General features: G+C 30.2%; 2 protein-coding genes across 6 annotated transcripts; one reads left to right on the top strand and one right to left on the bottom strand.

Annotated features, from left to right (window-relative positions):
• Positions 1 to 6392: 6392 nt before the first annotated feature.
• LOC118041482 (F-box protein 7) lies at positions 6393 to 10449 on the top strand. 5 transcript variants are annotated; one of them, XR_012167908.1, is made up of 13 exons: positions 6393 to 6551; positions 6875 to 6961; positions 7046 to 7158; positions 7595 to 7711; positions 7801 to 7897; positions 8179 to 8252; positions 8481 to 8534; positions 8642 to 8743; positions 8885 to 8943; positions 9323 to 9515; positions 9639 to 9742; positions 9881 to 9988; positions 10071 to 10449. XR_012167908.1 is itself a non-coding variant. In XM_035048860.2 (12 exons), exons 1-12 carry the CDS (start codon positions 6542 to 6544, stop codon positions 9816 to 9818), a joined length of 1014 nt encoding a protein of 337 aa, XP_034904751.1. In that variant the 5' UTR covers positions 6393 to 6541; the 3' UTR covers positions 9819 to 10449. The 5 variants fall into 5 exon arrangements, 4 of the variants coding, with proteins under 4 accessions (XP_034904751.1, XP_034904742.1, XP_034904735.1 ...); XM_035048860.2 differs by having other exon boundaries at positions 9815 to 10449; XM_035048851.2 differs by having other exon boundaries at positions 9881 to 10449.
• A 1379-nt stretch (positions 10450 to 11828) lies between these two features.
• On the bottom strand, positions 11829 to 13861 carry LOC118055924 (V-type proton ATPase 16 kDa proteolipid subunit). The gene is made up of 3 exons (XM_035067991.2): positions 13614 to 13861; positions 13186 to 13471; positions 11829 to 12211 (listed from the first exon to the last, which is right to left on the bottom strand). Exons 1-3 carry the CDS (start codon positions 13690 to 13692, stop codon positions 12079 to 12081), a joined length of 498 nt encoding a protein of 165 aa, XP_034923882.1. The 5' UTR covers positions 13693 to 13861; the 3' UTR covers positions 11829 to 12078.
• Positions 13862 to 19777: the final 5916 nt, after the last annotated feature.

Raw genomic sequence — 19777 nt, forward strand, 5'->3', positions numbered from 1 at the left:
TTAGGTTAATAACTTTACAGAGAAAAAAATATATTTTAAAAAGATAAATTTTAAAAATATATATGCTAAAATTATTAAGAAAAAAAATATATAAATCTTGAACTTGTGAATTTATAATATATTTATAGCTTATAAAGTTGTATCTTTTTATATAAAGAATGGGATAAAAAATTATTTCAGGATATATTTTAAAAGATGTTGTATTGAAGGATCTTGTATGTACCCATTCAATTTGAGTATTTCAGGAATAAATTTGTATTCATTACTAAGCTATTATGGCAAATAGTTTAAGTCCATGAATTGATGGCTTATTTTACAATCAATTCCCGCGTCGAACTATGCCTGGTTCTTTGAGAGAGAATCACAATATCCGCTGTCAATAAGTTATCATTTAAGCTGTTTAAAATAATTCTTTAAAGTTTTGATATGCGAAAAGGTGGCAGATTAAATCTTATTTATTTTTATTTTTTAAAATTGTTTTTTTTTAAATTAATATTATTTTTTTATTTTAAATTAATAAATTTTTAAATGTTTTTAGATATTTTAATACAGTAATATAAGAAATAATTTTTAAAAATAATTTAAATGAATAAATTTTTTTGTTTGAAATTATAATAATAGTTATTTTTTTAAAATATTTTTTAATTTAAAAATAAATTAAAATAATATTTTATTTATTTTTAATATAAATACATTAAAACCATTTAAAAACACTAATGCCTTGTTTGTTTCCCGAAAAGTAGTTTCCGGGAAACCATTTTCCAAATTTTCCTGTGTTTGTTTGTCATTAGAAAAGTTGGTCAAAGGAAAACAATTTCCGGTCAGCGGAAAACACTTTCCAGTCAATTTTTAGTCAAAAAAAATTGATTTGGTTTTCAGAAAAGTGTTTTCTTTTTAACTGTGTTTGTTTTCTGGAAAGTGATTTCCGGGAAAGCACTTTCCAAACTTTCTTGTGTTTGTTTGCCAGTAGAAAAGTTGGTCAATGGAAAACACTTTTCAGTAAAAGGAAAATTTGACATGATTTTTAGGAAAGTGTTTTCCTGAAAAATTTGAGGGGAAAACACTTTCCGGAAGTTATGAAAAATTTAAAAATGTCATTATTTGCTGATTATATCAAATTTGATCCTCAAGCTTTTGATTGCTATATATATATTTTGTTTTAAATATTTATTTTTCAATTTCATTTCTTAAAATTTTATTTTTATATTAATTTTGGTCCTTATTTTTATAATTGCTATTTGCTTTTTTCTTATCATTTTTTTATTGAAATTTTTTATTTATCAAATTTGATCCTCATTCTCTTGATTGTTACTTATTTTATTTGAAATAATTTATGAAATTTTGATTATTATTATTTTAATTTCTTTATTTTTCTTTTTTTTAAAATTTTTTAGATTTGATCCCTATTATTTTGATTATTATTTGTTTTATTTGAGATAATTTATGAAATTATATTTTTTTTTCAATTTCATTCTCATTCAACTTTTTAATTTGTAAGATTTGTTCATCATTATTTTAATAAACTTGAGAAAAATAAAATATTAATAAGTTATTTTCCAGCTCATTTTTCATGACATAACCAAACACTGAAAAGTGTTTTCCAGTTTATTTTCCATAACACTACCAAATATCAAAAAATATTTTTTCAAAATTTATTTTTTAAAAATTTACTTTTCAAAAAAAATTCACTTTCTTACAAATAAACGGAGCCTAAATAACCATGAAGTAAAAGCAGACGAGCATTATTGGTGATTCATGCAACGTGGTGGCAGGTAATCAAAGTTCTTCTAGCCGTACGATTTTTTCACAAAATATCTGTAGAGATCTGGATAAGAGAAACCCTCTGCTCCAGGGATGGGATGTCCGCTTCGTAAACGTGAATAATTTCTCCTCCACGGCCACATCAATGGATTTCGTACTCTCTGACATCCAACTGGCGAAAGGTACGTGCGTGGAAATGTTTGGTAATTAAAAAATGAAATGATGAGAATAAAAGTAAAAGCTTTATTTCGGTTAAAATGAAAGTAAAAATGAAGAATAAAAATACATAATTTCATTTTTATGTGAGGAGGCGTGAATCAAAAATGAAAATGATTTTTTATAAAGAAATAATACGTCATTTTTATTTATCATGTATTAATTATTTTTATCATTATCATAACTACTGTTATCACCGTTATTATTAATAATAATATTATTATTATTATTTTACTCTTTTTACTATTTCCATGGCTTTTCTTTCTGGATACCACCATCGTTTATATTGTAATGACTTTATTTCTTTTAAATTATTATTATTTTCCTATCATTTATTCTTACTCCTTCTTTTCTTACACCATCATTAAAAGTATCATTATTACTTTTATTATAATTATTATTAATGATATCATTTGACGAATTATTATTTTTTTTATAATTATTTCACACATAATATTCAAAATAAAATGCCACCTCAATTTCTTCATGTAATTTCCAACATTTTATTCGTAATAGTCAAAGAGCACCTTAGAGTTGTCCAAACTTAAAAAACGCACTAGTCTATTCTCTCCTATGATTTTGGCCGTTAACACGGTAGTAATTGCGTCTTGAAGAAATCATAATTTTATGTTATTTGATTAAAGTGAAAAGCAGTGTTTTTAGTTGATGGAATCCACCAGAAATTACACAAAAACACAGGTCAGAGAGAAGCAAGTTATACCTGCTTTGCCGGCACTGTTTACTTTTATTAAGAGTGTGTTTGACATTGCGGTAGCTGTTGTGGTTGTGGTTTAAAAAAAGTTGTTTTATAAAAAGTACTTTTAGTTGAATTTGGTTTGAAAAAATAGATGTTTAGCTAAAACTGTGGTTGAAATTGAAGTTGAAGAAAAAGTAGTTTAATGTTTTTGGTTAAAAATAATTTTAAAATTGAGGTTATAAAATAATTTTAAAAATATATATTAGTACTTATGATTTTTAATTTAAATATTGTAGATTTAACTATTGCTATTTTATCATGAAATAAATCATACTTTATATAAAATATTTTTTATTATTCCATAAAACCATTTATAATTTCATTACATACGAAATATATAAAACAAAAACTATATTTTTTATAATATTTTTAGCATGTAGTAAAATTAGATAAAATATTATCAGGTATAAATTTTACTCTAAACTAATTTATTTTTTTAAAATATTAAAAAAATAACACACTAAAAAAAATAACACACACTAAAAAAAAAAAACACAGGCAAGTGAACAGTGCAAGAGAATGCATTGTTCACTGGTTTTTGAATGAACAAACCACAATAACTATCACAGTACAAAATATATTTTTTATATATTTTTCATTTTCCTTACTTTTTATATGTTTTTCATTTTCCTTTCCTTCTTCGTTTTTCTAAAAAGTTGTGCTTGACGGCTTTGGCTTATGTCATCCTTCTCCGCCGACGGAAAAAAAGAGACTAAGGGCACTGCTATTGCTAATGAAAAAACAGGCTTGAAGGTAGGAATGACTAATTTCAAATCCATGCTTTTATTCATGTTTTCATGATAAATTTGAAATGTTTTTTTATTTAATATTATGATAGCTTTTTTTTAATTTTTTTATTTATAAATACATTTTAATAATATTTTTAATTTTTTAAAATTTATTTTAGATATTATCACGTCAAAACAATTTTTTTAAAAAATTGAAGTAGAAAATTTGTTTTCTTTTTCTCAAAAATATTTTTATACTGCAAAAACAACAATATTCTAATCTATTAAAAAATAGAAAAAATTGCAATAACATGTATTGTTTACAATATACTACAATGAAATTTGGGCATGGTTTTTTGGTTTTTGTTTTTTGTATCTTTCTATTGAGACAATTATAGTGCTATATGAAAATTTTGATTTTTTTAAAATAAAACCGAATCATTTTTTGTCAATTTTTTTTATTGGTTTTTAAATTGAAAAAATTCTATGATGCTCGGAGTCTATCTTGAAAAAAAAAAACGAGAAATGGAAAAAAATAAAACTTATAACTTGCTAAAAATAAAGAAATAGTACAGGATAATTTCTGTATTCCTCTGGTCTTGTGAACTGAGTCTTGAGTGTTTTGTTTATTAGGCGCGGCGCTGGTGTTCAAAAAAAGAAAAAGAACTTGCACACTTCTTGTTGTGGACCTAAAACTGCCTCGATGCTTGAGTGCTGGGCTTCGGTTCTTGAATCGAGGACGTCAAGATCCATTTGTTAAAAAAGGAGCCTGATTTTATTATCTCCTGCGAATTCGCAACTGCATAAATTAAAAACAATAATAATAAAAAAGGAAAAACAAATTTTAAATTTAACGATATTGAATAATTATTATCATCTAGTTTTTTTAATTCTTTTAATTTAATTTCTTATTATCTTAAAAATTATAAGAATGTTTTTAAGTACAAAATTAAATTTTCACTTTTGTTGTGTTTTTTTTCAATTTAATATATATTTTACCATTCGAAAACATACATTTAATTTTCTAATACCAATTATATTATCATAAAAATCATATTGTGTTAAGTTTATTATTTGACATTTAGTTATTGGATGTTAAGTTTTGTGGGTTTTTTTTTTTTTTGTATTTTTTACAATGTTATATCAATATCATATTTTGAGTCACATGCTATTCAAGTCAATCAAAAGTTAATTTTATTCTTATCTAAATATTTTAATTTATTTTTTATAAAAATTTACCTCTATCTGCAATATACATATATGGACACCACTCCACCACACATTTATATGTTGTGGTGTGAGGAGTTTTTTGATTTCGATACTGTATAATTGGTTGAAAGTTAAAAGATCCCGGAGCTTTTTTAAAAAAAATTTATTTCACGAGGAACCCATGCGTGTCGTCTGCTAAATATTGAGAAATTTGCCACGATCAACTTCGCCATGTGTGCTTGTATTTCACAAACTTAATTCAGGAAACATGTGATATTAATTGCTTTATCACGTGCACAATATTGATACTTAAGGATTCGTGATGCTAAATGTTCAAAACTTATTACATAGTTTTTTTTTGTGTTTAAAATTTAATTTGTTACTATATTTTTTTCAATTAATTCTTTTATTTTAGTTAATTAATTTAATTGATGTATTAAGCCTGAATTATTTATTACATATTTTTAGCTAATTTATTAAATTTTAATTTTAATTACTCTCAACACATGAAAATTAACTATATAAATATTTACAATATCTAAAAAAAATCAGCACAACCCTGTATATTTAACCCATTTAGGTAAAAAAAGATTAAATGGATGAGATTTATGATATATGAAGGGTGTGTTTGGTATTGCGGTAGCTGTTATGGTTGTGGTTTGAAAAAAGTTGTTTTATAAAAAGTACTTTTAATTAAGGTTAGTTTGAAAAAATAGATGTTTGGTTAAAACTGTGGTTAAAATTGAGGTTGAGCAAAAAGTAGTTTAATGTGTTTGGTTAGTAATGATTTTGAAATTAAGTTTATGAAATAATTTTAAAAAATTATTATTAATATTGATGGTTTTTAATTTAAATATTGTAGATTTAACTATTGTTATTACATTATGAAATAAATAATATTCTATATAAAATATTTTTTATTATTCCATTAAATTATCTACAATTCCACTATGTATGAAATACATTTGACAAGGACTATAATTTTTTTTTTGTTTTTTAAGCACATAACAATATCAGGTAAAATATAATAAGGAAAAAAATTGAAATTGCGATTAAATTCTACAAATGTTACATCATCAAGCGATCTTTGTCTAATTTATATAGTATCATTGAATAATGTTGAACACTAGTTTTTTGAATAAAACACAATTAAAAAATAAAAAAATAAAACATAATTTTTATTTTTTATTTTTATGAGTCGGACATGGTTTAATGTATTTTGATCTTGAGACCGGTCCGGCCGGAACTGGTCGGACCGGAACAATGTAGCTGGCTACACTGTTCACGTGATGCTACACTGTTCCTTTCAACCGTAATAAAAAAAATATTTACAAGAGTAGTCTTTCGTTTTTTTTTGAACAAATAGAAGAACCTAATGGATTAATTAGCATGAAGTGCGCAGGAAGCAGGATTCGTCTGCTTTTCTTTACCCGATGTTTTGAACGCAAAAACAATGTGAGACCCATGAATAATAAATTGCTTTTTATATTTACTAAACGGGTTGCATCTACGTTTTGTTTAAAACGCAGACGCAACCTCATTACCAAACGCCCACGAAATATCAAATGTTAAAGATATATATATATATATATATATAATTATGTGCTTAAATTCGAAACAACATGCAAGAAGATCGTACCGTTCCAATATCATGGTAAAAATCGTGGGGTCCACGAGTCAATTTGAACAAGATCTCACAGTCAGCGTTTGGTAACTTGTTTTATATAGCAACACACCACAACATTTCCTACCACTATTCTTTCTCTCTTCTTCGTCGTCCGAGAAAGAACCAGGAACAGAAAGGGAAAAGGGGCTCTATCCATATTCATAGCAAGAAAAGAAGAAGAGCCATCCCCATGTCTCAATCCACATGACTTCAGGTAATCTCTTAATTTCAATTTTTCCATTCCAGTTTCATGACTTGACCGATCGCCAATCGATGGTTCTATTGTAATGGAAATTGTAAAAGTAAGTTGGTTTGTGTAATTCGAGTATCGGATTTTGTATGAAGGAGAAAGAAAAGATCAAAAGTTTAAATCTCTGGGTGGACTTTTACTGTTTCAGGTCCCACATTATTATTCTTCGTTTACATCTTCTGATCAGGCAAAATAATAATAATAATAAAAGAAAGTCATTAATATTTTATTCCATTCTTTTAGATAATTAGAATACAATTAAGTTTTGTGTTTTGGGCTTTTGGCAGATTTTGCATTACAAATTCCTGCTGAGCTCGAGACAGCTCTGCAGTTGAAGACTGTGCAGTACCTGGTTACAAAGAGACCGTGGCTCGGTAATGCCCAGTTCCCAACGTTTCCATTGTTTTTTTTTTTTTAAATCTGTTTTGTGTGGATTCTTTTGAAGGTTTGTGTTGCAGATCTCTACGGGGTTAATGTTCGACCTGTTGCACCATACGGAAGTGCTAGCAGAAGGGTAAATGTTGATCCAGCGTTGATACACAGATGCTTGCCCGATGAGCTTCTCTTTGAGGTATTGCGCATAAAAAATGAACAATTAATATGTTTGACAAGTTTTCTTCTGGATTACATGTGTTTAATAAAGAGATAACATCCGTAGCTTCGTCCCATCTTTGCCATCCAAAACGATTTGGATTTGGTTGGTGTGCGTTTTAAATCATGTTTGCATCGGGTTTATTTGCTTGATTGACAGGTATGCTCAGTGTGACTTCAATGAATAGTATTGGACATGGTACTTGGTAGAATTTGATAATCTGCCATGGCTCACAGCATTTAGAGGTGATGATTAAGTTCTTCTTGAAAATGAAACATGATCGAGGAACTATTACCTGGTCTAATTTCCATTCATTCACCGTCCTAGCTAACGCCAATATCAAGAAGCACTTGTGTTTGCATGCATTTTAAATTAGGGGATGCTGTAACTGAGACAAATTTATTTTCTTGCACAGGTATTTTCACGAATGGCTCCATATGATTTGGGAAGGGCTGCTTGTGTTTGTCGAAAATGGAGATACACTCTTCGTAACCCCATATTTTGGCGCAATGCTTGCCTAAAGGCTTGGCAGGTAAGTTAGACATTTATAAAATTTATTTTGAATCTCTCATGTTGTTGTATCCAAGCTTAAATGTGTTCTTCTCCTTCATCCTGTTGTAGCTGTCTGGAATGGTTGAGAACTATAAAATTTTGCAATCAAAGTATGAGAGCTCGTGGAGGAAAATGTGGCTTTTGAGGCCAAGGATCCGTATTGATGGTACGAGTTGATTGTGCTTTCTTGTTCCAACTTTTAGAATAACATGCATCTTATTTTAGTTTCTGCAAAATTTGAAAGTTCACTAGTGATACAATTCATACTTTACTCGATGAACTTTTTTGGACAAGGTTAAAAAAAGATGGATTTCGTGTATGATGAGAAGTTGAGAAATTCTTATTTTGAAAAGGAAAAACTTATCCAAACTTCTGTTTTTATCTCAACCTCTTTACTTTGGGGGCTTGCAAAATAACCTTCAAATGCAATTTTCTTTTACATGTCAGGTCTCTATGTCAGTAGGAATACCTATATTCGCGCAGGTGTGCGAGAGTGGACCGTCACCAATCCAGTTCACTTGGTATGCTTGTGTCATGTTTGGATAAGACACTTCTAGTTGATTTGATTCATTGTATGATTACAATTCCAATTCATGAAACTTGGTTGCATGTATAACTGCATGGAAAAGATTTAAGCAGTGGTGCTGAGAGGAATACTTTGAAAAGGGAAATGAAAGATACTTGTGCACATTTTTTTTCCTTCTTCTCTTAATCACTGCTGTTTTAACTTTTTTGCTCTCCTTTTGTAGGTTTGCTATTACCGTTACATGAGATTTTTTCCTTCTGGCAGGTTCCTTTACAAGGTAGCAATCCTGCAATTAATTTAAGTGCACCGTGCATATATCATGTGGGCCTATTGCTTTTCTGTGTCTGATAATAATCATTTTGACTGTTATTTTTTATTGTCAAGACTTCTGGTCAAACAGTAAAGGAAGTTGTGAAATGCATGAGTTTTCGTGCTTCTAAAACAGATGGTGTTTTCAGTGGCCGCTACACATTGACAGATGACAAGGTAAGGTCCTTTCTGAGATTGCAAACAATTTTGTCCCTGTCATATTCTGTTTGTGTTTTTAGTTTTCATTACTCTCAGATTTTACATAGATATACAATCTGCAATGACATCCCTTCTCATAAAGAACCTGGTTCCTTGCAGGTTGAAGCCACTTTCATGTACCCTGGCTTGTGTCCCACCATGTGGAGAGCCTGCTTGAGGTACTGGACACTCTAGCCTTGATATGTTATACATTCACATTTTGTGCTCATTTAATGAATGGAAAAGAGAAGCATATGTTCTTGCGTGGGTTCTATATGGCTTATGGGTGATAGAATAGCTTTTTTTTCCTCCTTGGATTTTGATATCTTAGACTTTAAGGATGCTCGCAGATGGTGGGTGATGTGTGGGTACAGCCACTGACAAATAAGTTCAACTTCATGTCATGCTATATGAAAAGCGGAAATTTATGCGGACCTGGTGTACATGGACCAAAATGAATATCACAGCAAATGAAATTGTTCAAGAGTCAATTTATGTAACAAATTGGGGGAGCTCCTTCCTCTATTTTATGCCATTCTGTTTATTACTTTGTTGCAGGTTGAGGGGGACAACTTTAGGGGCCAACAATAGGATGGATTTACTCTCACTTTCTACAAGTAAAGTGAACAGTGATGGGATAATTGAGCCGGGGGAGGACATTCTTGGATCAGTTGAGTTGCAAGAGAATGTGATTTCACGGATATCACACCAGAGGGGTCTAGTTCCTTTCGCATTTGTTCCATTTGAAGAGGTATGGTCTAGTTTCGATGTGTTGCTGTTAGCCTAATGTATGGAGCATTAAAGTTACCGAGTTCTTTCCTAGTTTTCATGTTTGGACTGTTTTTTCAAACATCTGACCTTGTGTGCTGTATAGGTGGAAACATCAGTTTTGAACCTGCCCGTGGAAAAGATGGATTATTATGTACCGGCTAGAATCTGGATCCTTATCATTTGTAAATATGTAGTTATACCGAAGAAGTATGTTGTCTCATATGGTGAATTATATTGTTTTTTGCCTTGTGTTCGTTGAACTAAATTTGTATTTATCAGATGAAATGTCGCGTCGCGTTGTGTACCAGCTGTTGTTATTTGCTTTCATCACGGATTCCTGATCAGATGCAGCGGACGAACATTTGACAATTAAATTCTCAGCTTCTTAACAAGGGGGGAAATGGTGAAAAGTGTGGGGAAATGGGACGCGAGCGTATCAAGAAAAACAAATGGGTTGCTGTAATTCCTCTTTAGGAAAGTTTGCAAAGATTCATCAACTATCGTAATTATAGCTGATGCCAATCGCCTTGTCCAGGAGCCCAGATGGCTTGAAGGATTTTTTTAATTTCCTCATCAATGAAAACGACAAGTGAAGCAGCCAGCTCCTGTGCTGCAGTGGCTGCTCATGACGTTCTTGGTATGCATTTCCCAAACCATTGATTGGACCCTAAACAGGTACAAAATAAATCCGGTGTGTCCCAAAATTCCAATGCTTTTGCTATTCATAATTTATGTGATTACGTTAATTGCTCTTCAAAATTCTAAAAAAGATGAAAAAAAGTTGCTCCAGGCTACATGCTAGGTTTGAGATCTTCAGAGTACACGAGGATTCCCAGATGGGTTCCGTTGAGTGTCCTGCCAAGAAACAAAGCAGCATCGGTTGGATGCCTCCACAAAACAACGAAGCTTTTTTTTTTTTAAAAAAAAAAACAAAAAATTTTGGTTCTCATAACATTGTAGCAAATCAGGCCAGCATGACGCAAATCAGTTGTCAATAAAAACGGCGAAGTTGAATCCTTGTCGAAATGGATTGAAAATCGCAGAAATTGACATGCCTTCAATTCAGAGGGCACGCAGCAGTTAATCTATCTCAGTGGGTGTTTGGGGTAGAGTTACGGTAAAGTGTGTAGTTAAATTTTTTTTTTAATGTACAACCAATTTAATATAAAAAAAATTACATAAAAGTAAGTTTTTCTTGCCTTTTGTGAGTGAAAAAAAAAAACTGCAACTGACCACGTTTTTTTAATGCACAAAAACTACCACTAAAAATTCTTGTTTTTTCTTGCTTTTTGTATGGATCCAAAAAAAAAAAAAAAAAAACACTACTCACCAGTACCTTTATCCCAAAGACACCCTAATTATCCATGTTTTCCTGCATTTATCAATTAAAAACACCCAAGGCAATAAGAGGGGGGAAAACATTAAGTATGAAAGACTGCAGAAAAAAGAAGGCCCAGAAAGGGATGGTAAGAACATGGGGGGGTGATTGACTTAAGAGCAAGTGGGGATGATAAACATGGAGTGGACTTGGCATGATTGAAGCCATGCCCAATCCCCTCTTGGAACGTGGCACATAGGAATGCAAAATGTCGATCACTTTCCTATCATATACGAGGACATACTCTTGTGTATGCTTCCTTGTCTTCGGTTTCAAACCTGCGTTGGTTCTCGTTCCCCACATTCTTGGGTTCCTCCACTTGCTTCTGCTTTTGTTGCCGATGCTACTGCCATCTCCCTCTTCTTTATCCCTGTCTGTTTATGCTTATGCGCCTGTCCTTGTGGGCAATTCCGGTCAAGTCTTCTGTGGCCTGTGGGGTTTATTGATTCTGACCGGCGACACTCGGATGGAATGATACCTTTTTGGCCAATCAATTGGAATCGTCCATCATCATCTGAGTAAATTTTAAGGCTTTAATTAAGCAGGTCAGTCCTCACAAGACAAGTGGCCAAATTGCAAAAATATAATTCCGGTCACCCGTCATAATGCTTGAACCATCCATCTGGTCATGTCAAAACCCAGTATGTGGATATGATCTAGACTCAAATAAAAGCAAATAGAAGGTGAACACATCAAATGAACCCATGACATCTGCCTGCATTTCTAAAGGACGGATCTACTGGGTTTTTTTTCCTCCTCTTTTTACCGGCAGAAATGGTCTATGGTTCACGGCCACTGGATTATAATCAGCATCATGCCAGTCATCAATTTGAATAAGTTCATATGTTCTTTTGATAAGTTGAAATCCTATGCATGCTCATTCACAGGGAAAATAAAATTTGAATAAGCATGATGTGTTAGAAAAGCAACCTTGCTTTATTAACAGGATCGTTCTAAAGGCATCAGCAATGGAATTTTGTTTTGAACTCATAAATTGAGCGCAAGGGAGGTTTATCATATAGTAATATTACAGGGATGCTGAGAATCCCACGTATACAAGAGTTTGGCAATTATAGCAAATTGAATCGAACAATGTAAACATAGTCTCAGTTCCCATTCTAAATCATGATAAAGAACATCAAGAAACCATAAGCTTTGGCACTCTTCATTCTGCACGAGACTGACCAGCCCGGGATGATAGAATGATCCCCACAATGAGACCATAGAGAGCAAGTGCTTCAGCAAAGATGAGAATGAGAATCATGCCCACGAACAGCTTCGGCTGCTGTGCATTAGCTCTGAAATTGTTTTTTAATGGAAAAAACAGAGACGAACAAAATTATCATCTCACTTTGCGGGTGCATATAACTTAAATTAACTGTATATTTCCACAATAAAACCTATGGAGGAAAAAGAACAGCAACTGCAATATATCCTTGGAAAACATGCACCCAAGCTTGAAAAATATAAAAGAACCCCAAAATTTTAACCCAGGAAAAAAGAAAAAAATTAAAGATTACAAGCGGAGCAATAAAATCTCCGTTATACAAAATGAAATTCCCATGTATGACATCCAATGACCTGAAACTTGGGATATATTTTGAAATGCAGGTGGACCCAACAGGTAACAAGTTTATTATTTAAACACATCTATAAACTAAAATATTATGTCCAACAAAGCTACATCTCATAAACCAAAAGACAAAACAGAAACAGCCAATTCATGGCTACTGTGACATTATCCATCTAATCATATAGTTATGTAGATAACAAAAAAATAAAAGAACTTAACAAATAAGCTAATGGCAGCAAGCCACCATATAAAGCTTATTTCTTTGACAAGATCCAAAAAAAAAATCCAGCCAGATTCCAGAGTGATTATAATAAATTAACCAAAGCATGGAACAAAACCAATCCTCTTCAAGAAAAAAGGGTGTGCCTATCACATTTACCTGCACTGGCTCCTTCCTAAAGAGGGGAAATATATCTAGCCTCGACTACATGTGGAATTAGACTTCTTCGGAAAATGACTTTACAAGCTGAGTTATTTCTCCATGGAACAAAATCTACAATAAACTTATCTTTCAACAAACTAGTTCCATGATGGTTCACAGGGATGCTTATCCATATGTGAAATTCAAACGCAAGTCCAGTAAATCCCTACTAAAACCACTAACTGGATTAAATTGAAGTCAAATAAAAAGCTTATGAATCATAAATCTCAGTAAACAAACACACAAACAAAAAAGAAAGCGGAGTCGAAAAGGTTTACCGGACACCAGCATCGCCAACAATACCAATAGCCATTCCAGCAGATAAACCAGCAAGCCCGCAAGCAAGACCAGAAGACAAGTGTGCGTATCCATCGAAAAGATAATAAGATTTAGCCTTTGGATTGATTCCAGTACTAATAATAACAGCTATAATTAACCCATAAATTCCCAACACTCCAGCCATGACAACTGGGACAATTGACTTCATAACGAGTTCGGGTCTCATGACTCCCATTGAAGCCACACCCACGCCACTCTTTGCTGTCCCGTAGGCAGCACCCATGCCTGTAAAACAACCACTTTTTAACTAATGATAATTTCCACGAAATGATGAGATAAATAAATAAAAGCGCTGCTACCAATTAACCATTAATCAGTAATGAAACAGGATTATCTAAATAAAAGGATTTAGAATTATTTTGCTTACATGAGAAGACGAGGGCAGCAGCGGCCCCGAGGAAGCCGAAGAAAGGAGCAGTCTCATCGCCGCTGAAAGTCGAAGACATCCTTCTTATTTTGTTTCCTTATTTCGCGACGAGGATGAATTATGCTGATCCTTGGATTAGATGGAGCTCTGTGCTTGTTTTCTGTTATTCCTTTGTTTTAATTTCTCACTGGTTTTGAAAGGGGAGGTGGAGTAAGAGGATCGGATCGGGATGGTGAGGATGATTGATTATGGTTGCACGTGTGTCGAGAAGGAAGACTGGAAGGGGTGGTTTGACGAGAATACCCTGATTGACAGCCCGATCAACTGTTATCGTTGGGGGGCAAACTATTATAATGATAAAGCTGGTTTGGGCTGGAATCTGGATGGTTTTGTATTTTGAATTGGGCTTCGTTGAGGGAGAGAGAGGGCGTGTGACGCTATGTTGGGATTTTCAGGGACCCTAAACGGTCACGGGTAATTGTTATAGTTGGTTAGGCATGTGTTTATATATTTTAAAATTATTTTTTTTATTTTAAATTAATATTTTTTTAATATTATTAAATATTTTTATGTATTGATGTTAAAAATAAATTTTTTAAAAATAAAAAAAATATTATTTTAATATATTTTTAAATAAAAAATATTTTAAAAAATAACTATAATTACACTTTCAAACACACTTTTAAAAAATTCGTATTATCACTGATTGCCTTCAAAAATACTAAATAATAAGATAAAATTAAGAGTTTTCGAATGTAATACATTAAAATAAATATACTAAAAAAAAGGAGTTAGAACATCAGGAATTTTCATTGTAGCTTGTGAGATAAACCTTATTCACTGTAATGGTGTTTTTACGCTTTTGTTATTATTATTAGAAAACTTAAAACTGAAATATTAGAGGTATTTAAATCTTTTAACAATAATTATTACTTATTATAAATTTATTATAGATAAATAATAATTATTATTTTTTGCATTTTAATAACACAGCAAATAACTAAAATACCCTTAGAATCAATAAAATAAAATTAGCCTTAAAGGACTTTTTTTGTATTTTTATAAAAATTATTTTTATAATTATTAGATTATATAAGAAACAATTTAATATTCGATCATGTCGAGAAAAAAAAAAACAAGAGTCAAAATAATAATAACTCGTAACATCTATCGACAAAAAAATTTTTGAAAGCTAGAAAAATTAAACTGATTTAAAGGATTCTTTTTAATTTTTATAAATAAATTTTTTTTGTTATTATTTAATAGTTAATGAATATTTTTATATTTAACAAATATTAAAAAAAAAATACTGGTGTCTTTTTTCTTTGGAGGTGGAATGTGTCCGTAGTGGTTGGACAACCTATAGTTCGTTGGGTTTTTTTTTATTCTAATAAAAATATAATATAGCCCCGTGACATGGTGCAAATTAACACCTAGTTGATTTCTAATCATTTTTAAATTGGTTTTATAATAGATAATTGATCATATGTTACTGGATGATAAGGTATAATATCGTGATACAATAAATAATAATATTGAACAATCTACAACTTGAAGGCATTGTGACTGCTACAACTTTAAGTAATTACAGACCTTGTCACGTTGACCCCTCTTTTTTCTACGATCATCTCGAATTCTAGTTTAAGAAAAGACTGGCTGAATTTTTTTTTTTTTTTTTTTTTATTGTTACCGTGGATACACTAGTTTGAATGTAGACAATTGCCCGAGATTTTGTTTAGCGAACTTAATCTTGATATATGAAAAACTTTGTTAGAAAATACATACCGAGATAAGCTAAAAATTATTTTTATATTAATATATTTAAATAATAAAAAATATATATATATATATATCAATTATTTTTTTAAATAATAAATATAATTTTAACCGTTTTTCAATAACTATCTATAATGCACTCCTTACACATACACAAAGAAATAATTTTTTTGTAGATATAAAAAAGTATGTAGATTATATTATACAACTAAATGGTGCGGGGAAATCATTATTTCCCCACACCCAGACCGTATATATATTTTTTTGTAATTTTTTTTTTTTTTTTCAATTTTTCATTTTTTTTTCCAAAACTATCTTTGTTAATTTTACTTTTTAAATATTGAGTTGGTTAAAAAATTTCACTTTGTAATTTTTTTTTAAAAAAAAAAACAATGTGGATTGTTAAGATATTTTCCCATATAGTTTCTCTATTTTATTTTTTTTATTTTTTAAAAATTATATTTATCAATTTTATTTTTTGAAGTCACTGTTTTTCCACATCCAAATACATTGTGGATTACAACAATAATCCACAGTGCATTCCTTTTTTTTTTTTTTTTTTTCTGCACCTTTTCATTTTTTTCCTTTTTTTCAAAATTACTTTCCTTTTTTTTTCAACTTTCCTCTTTTTTTTTTTTTTAATTTACCTTTTTCCCAAAATTATCTTTGTTGATTTTACTTTTTAAATATTGAGCTGGTTAAAACTTTTGCTTTGTAATTTTTTTCTTTAAAATACTATGAATTGTTACGGTATTTTTCCATATAGTTTTTTTTATTTTTTAAAATTATATTTGTCGATTTTTTTTTATATTGAGCAGATTAAGAATTTAGTTTTGTGATTTTTTTCTTTAAAATATTATTGATTGCTACAGTGTTTCTCTGCATGGTTTTTTATGATTTTCTTCGAAATTATCTTTTTTATTTTATTTTTAATATCAAGCTGGTTAAAAAATACAGTTATAATATGTGAGAAAGCACTGTAACTTTCCTCACAAATTATTGTGGCTTGCTAGAGTATTTTTTTCCCATGTGATTTTTTTTTTGTCTTGTTATGTTTTTCTCTAAAATTATCTTTATTAATTTTATTTTTTAAATATTAAGCTGGTTAAGAATTGCAATTACAAGTAAATACAAGTTTTTCCTCGCAAAACACTATGGATTGATACAGTTTTTTCTCACATTGATTTTTTTTTAATATTGAGTTGGTTAGAATTTAACTTTGTAACAAAGTTTAATATGTAGAGAAAGCACTATAGCTTTCGTCACAAAACATTGTTGAGAACTACAATTACAAATCATTACAAATAAGGCTAAATTATGTGGGGAAGTATTGTAGTTTTCATCACAAAACACTGTGAATTGCTATAGTGTTTCTAACATGATTTTTTTCCTTTTTTTTGGTGTTTTCTTTTCTTCTAAAATTGTCTCTGACAATTTGATTTTTTTTAATATTGAGCTGGTTAAGAATTTAGTTTTATAATTTTTTTTCTTTAAAACACCATGAATTGTTGCGGTGTTTTCTCATTTGATTTTTTTATGATTTTTTCTAAAATTATCTTTGTCAATTTTTTTTGAATATTAAGTTGGTTGAAAATTATAATTACAATAAAGTTAAATCATTTGGGGAAATCGTTATAGTTTTTTTTATACAACACTATGGACTGCTACAGTATTTCTCTAATTAAATGGTTTTTTATTTTATTTCATTGGAAAAAAGCACCGTAGTTTTCTTTGCAAAACATTGTCAATTGCTGCAACATTTTTTCTCATGGGTTTTTTTTTTTTTTCCTTCCAAGAGAATTTTTGTTGCTTTTTATTAACAAAAAAGTTAAATCATGTGGCAAAAACACTATATCTTTTCTCTAAAAACATAGTAAATTAATACAAATCATTTTGTTAAGTCTCTAAGTTTTTTTATCACCAGTACAACTTTTTTTACCGTCATGAAATATTAGCTTTAGCATACCTTTAATTTTTATTATTTATCTAGTACTGGTTCATAATTACAACACTATCAAATATATTTATTTTATAAATTTACGGCAGCACGCGGGCATGCATCTCATTAGAAATCAAAGTATATAGCTACGTTAACCATTCAGCCAATCTTTTTAGATTGTACATGATATCATTATACCCCATACGTTTTTTAAGGACCAAGATCTCGGCACTGTGGAGAGAAGGGGAGTGACTCTGATACGTTCTGGAGAGAAAAGAAAGCGTCGTGAAAAAGTGAATATAAATAAACAACTAATCAGTGCATGTTTGGTTACGCAAATAAAAATATATTTTCAAATTCCTATTTGTCCTACAAACATCACATCATACTTTTTAAAAATTTTTAATGATGTTAATATGATAATTAGAATTTTTTTTTGAAACGTTGTGGTAATTATTTTTAAAAATAATTTTTATTTATAAATATATTAAAATAATGTTTTAAATAATCAAAACTATTAAAATAAATTAAAAAATTATTTTTAAATAAAAAAATTTAATGTTTAAAAAACAAACGTAATTTCAAAACCACTCCTAAAATTAATAATTGCAATCTCAAATCATCCCTTTCAAACTTCATCGTTTAAAACAAAACGAAGGAAATGAATCTTGGCACGATGATCAGGATGGTTTGTTTATAAATGATCTGGAAATAATGTATGTTTCCCTTAAAAAAACCGGTACCGCAGCGTGGAGAGGAAAGGAATATAGCAGTAGCCGGAACAAATTTAATTCAGATGATTCGGCAAAATCAAACCAGGCGACGATGGAAGAGGGTGTCCGAGCGAGCAAGAGAAGAGCAGATCAAAATCAAATTGGAATGCCCCTTTTGCCCTTCCACGAAACTGGCAAAGAATCAAGGGTTGGTACGGCCTGTCGATCATTTAGATTTTTTTTTTTTAAAAAAAAAACGTTAAAAACATAGGACAGTATGTTGACATACTTGGCAAGAGAATAAAGGTAGGAGAGAAGGGGAGAAACACTGCACGCCCACTCATGAAACACTGAATTGCGACCGTGTGCTCCCTCTTTTTAGTCCTCTTTTAACTCTTTTTTTCACTTTTATCTCTCCACATTCCGTTGATTGAGAAACGGCTCTGGTGATTTATTTTGATTAGTTGTCCGTCGGGTTTTGGGATGTAAAAAAACATTTTTAAAATTATGTTAATGCTTGATTTTATAAAATAAGATTAAATTATGATTAAAAAAATTATGGTATTATTTTTAAGAATATTGAGACTTTTTTATAATGATAATATCAAATGATTTATGGATAGTTATGTACTAGTATGTTATGCAGAATATTAAAAATATTTTATTAATTAATGTCGAATAAAAATAAAATATTTGTCTCTTTGATATTTTAATTTAGATTTTTTATGTGTTTTTTCAAAAAATTAAAAATTTTATTCTTATTTTTTTTCATATAGCTGCAGATAGATGATGGATTTATAATATTTTAAATTTTTAATTGAAGTTTATTTTCGTGTAACGAGTCTTTGCTTGCAAAATAATGCTTTTAGAGAAAAGTGGTAAAAAGTAAAAATATTTTTTTGACTGTTTTTTTCTTAAAAATATGCTATTTCATTTTCTTTTCTTTTTAAATCATCTTGGTTTTTTTGAGTTTTTTTCCTGGAAAAAAAGTTGCTTTCTATTAAATGAATGGTGTTGATGATAAAAAGCAATTTTGTTAGCAAAATAAAAAAATACATTAATCATAAGATATGATTTTGATAAAAAATGCATTCCTCCTTGATAATTTTGCTGCAAGTATTTATTTTTATAATTATTTAATTAGATCAAGAACGAGTTCCAAAAAGCAAATTTACTATACTCAATCAAGACCATGATCTACGGTATAGATTCGGTTGATTAACTCGTGTCAATCTAAAATAGCATTACTTTATTATCGTTAAAAAAGGTTAATTGGACCAACGTTCTTAGGTCCAATTCGCACTGAACTTAAGCGAACAAATGTTTAGCAAGCTGTTACACCCAACATCCTTGAGTCCGAGTGGTTATGGATCCGACAGACTACTATACCTAATGTCCCTCAATCCAGCTATATACCGAACCTGAGCATATACGAGTTTGATGAGCTGTCGAACCCAGTATCCATGAGTTATGCTATATACTAAGCACAGGTGAATACGGGTCTAATTAGCTGTCATATCTAAAGTTATTGTGTTCATCTACCTGCCGAGTAAAAATGAGCATGGGTTCGATAACCCTTTTGACCCATTAACTTTGGGCATGAGTTTGATTCGCTCCCATATCCATTAACTATGGGCTTGACAATGTGCCTAGCATAAAGAGCTAAAGGCCTGGAGATCATTGCAAACCATATGTTGGGTTATAAGACTTTGTCTGTTTACTCTAGTGACTTCTAA

This window comes from Populus alba, chromosome 14 (genome assembly GCF_005239225.2).
Source record: "Populus alba chromosome 14, ASM523922v2, whole genome shotgun sequence".
Lineage (NCBI taxonomy): Eukaryota > Viridiplantae > Streptophyta > Magnoliopsida > Malpighiales > Salicaceae > Populus > Populus alba.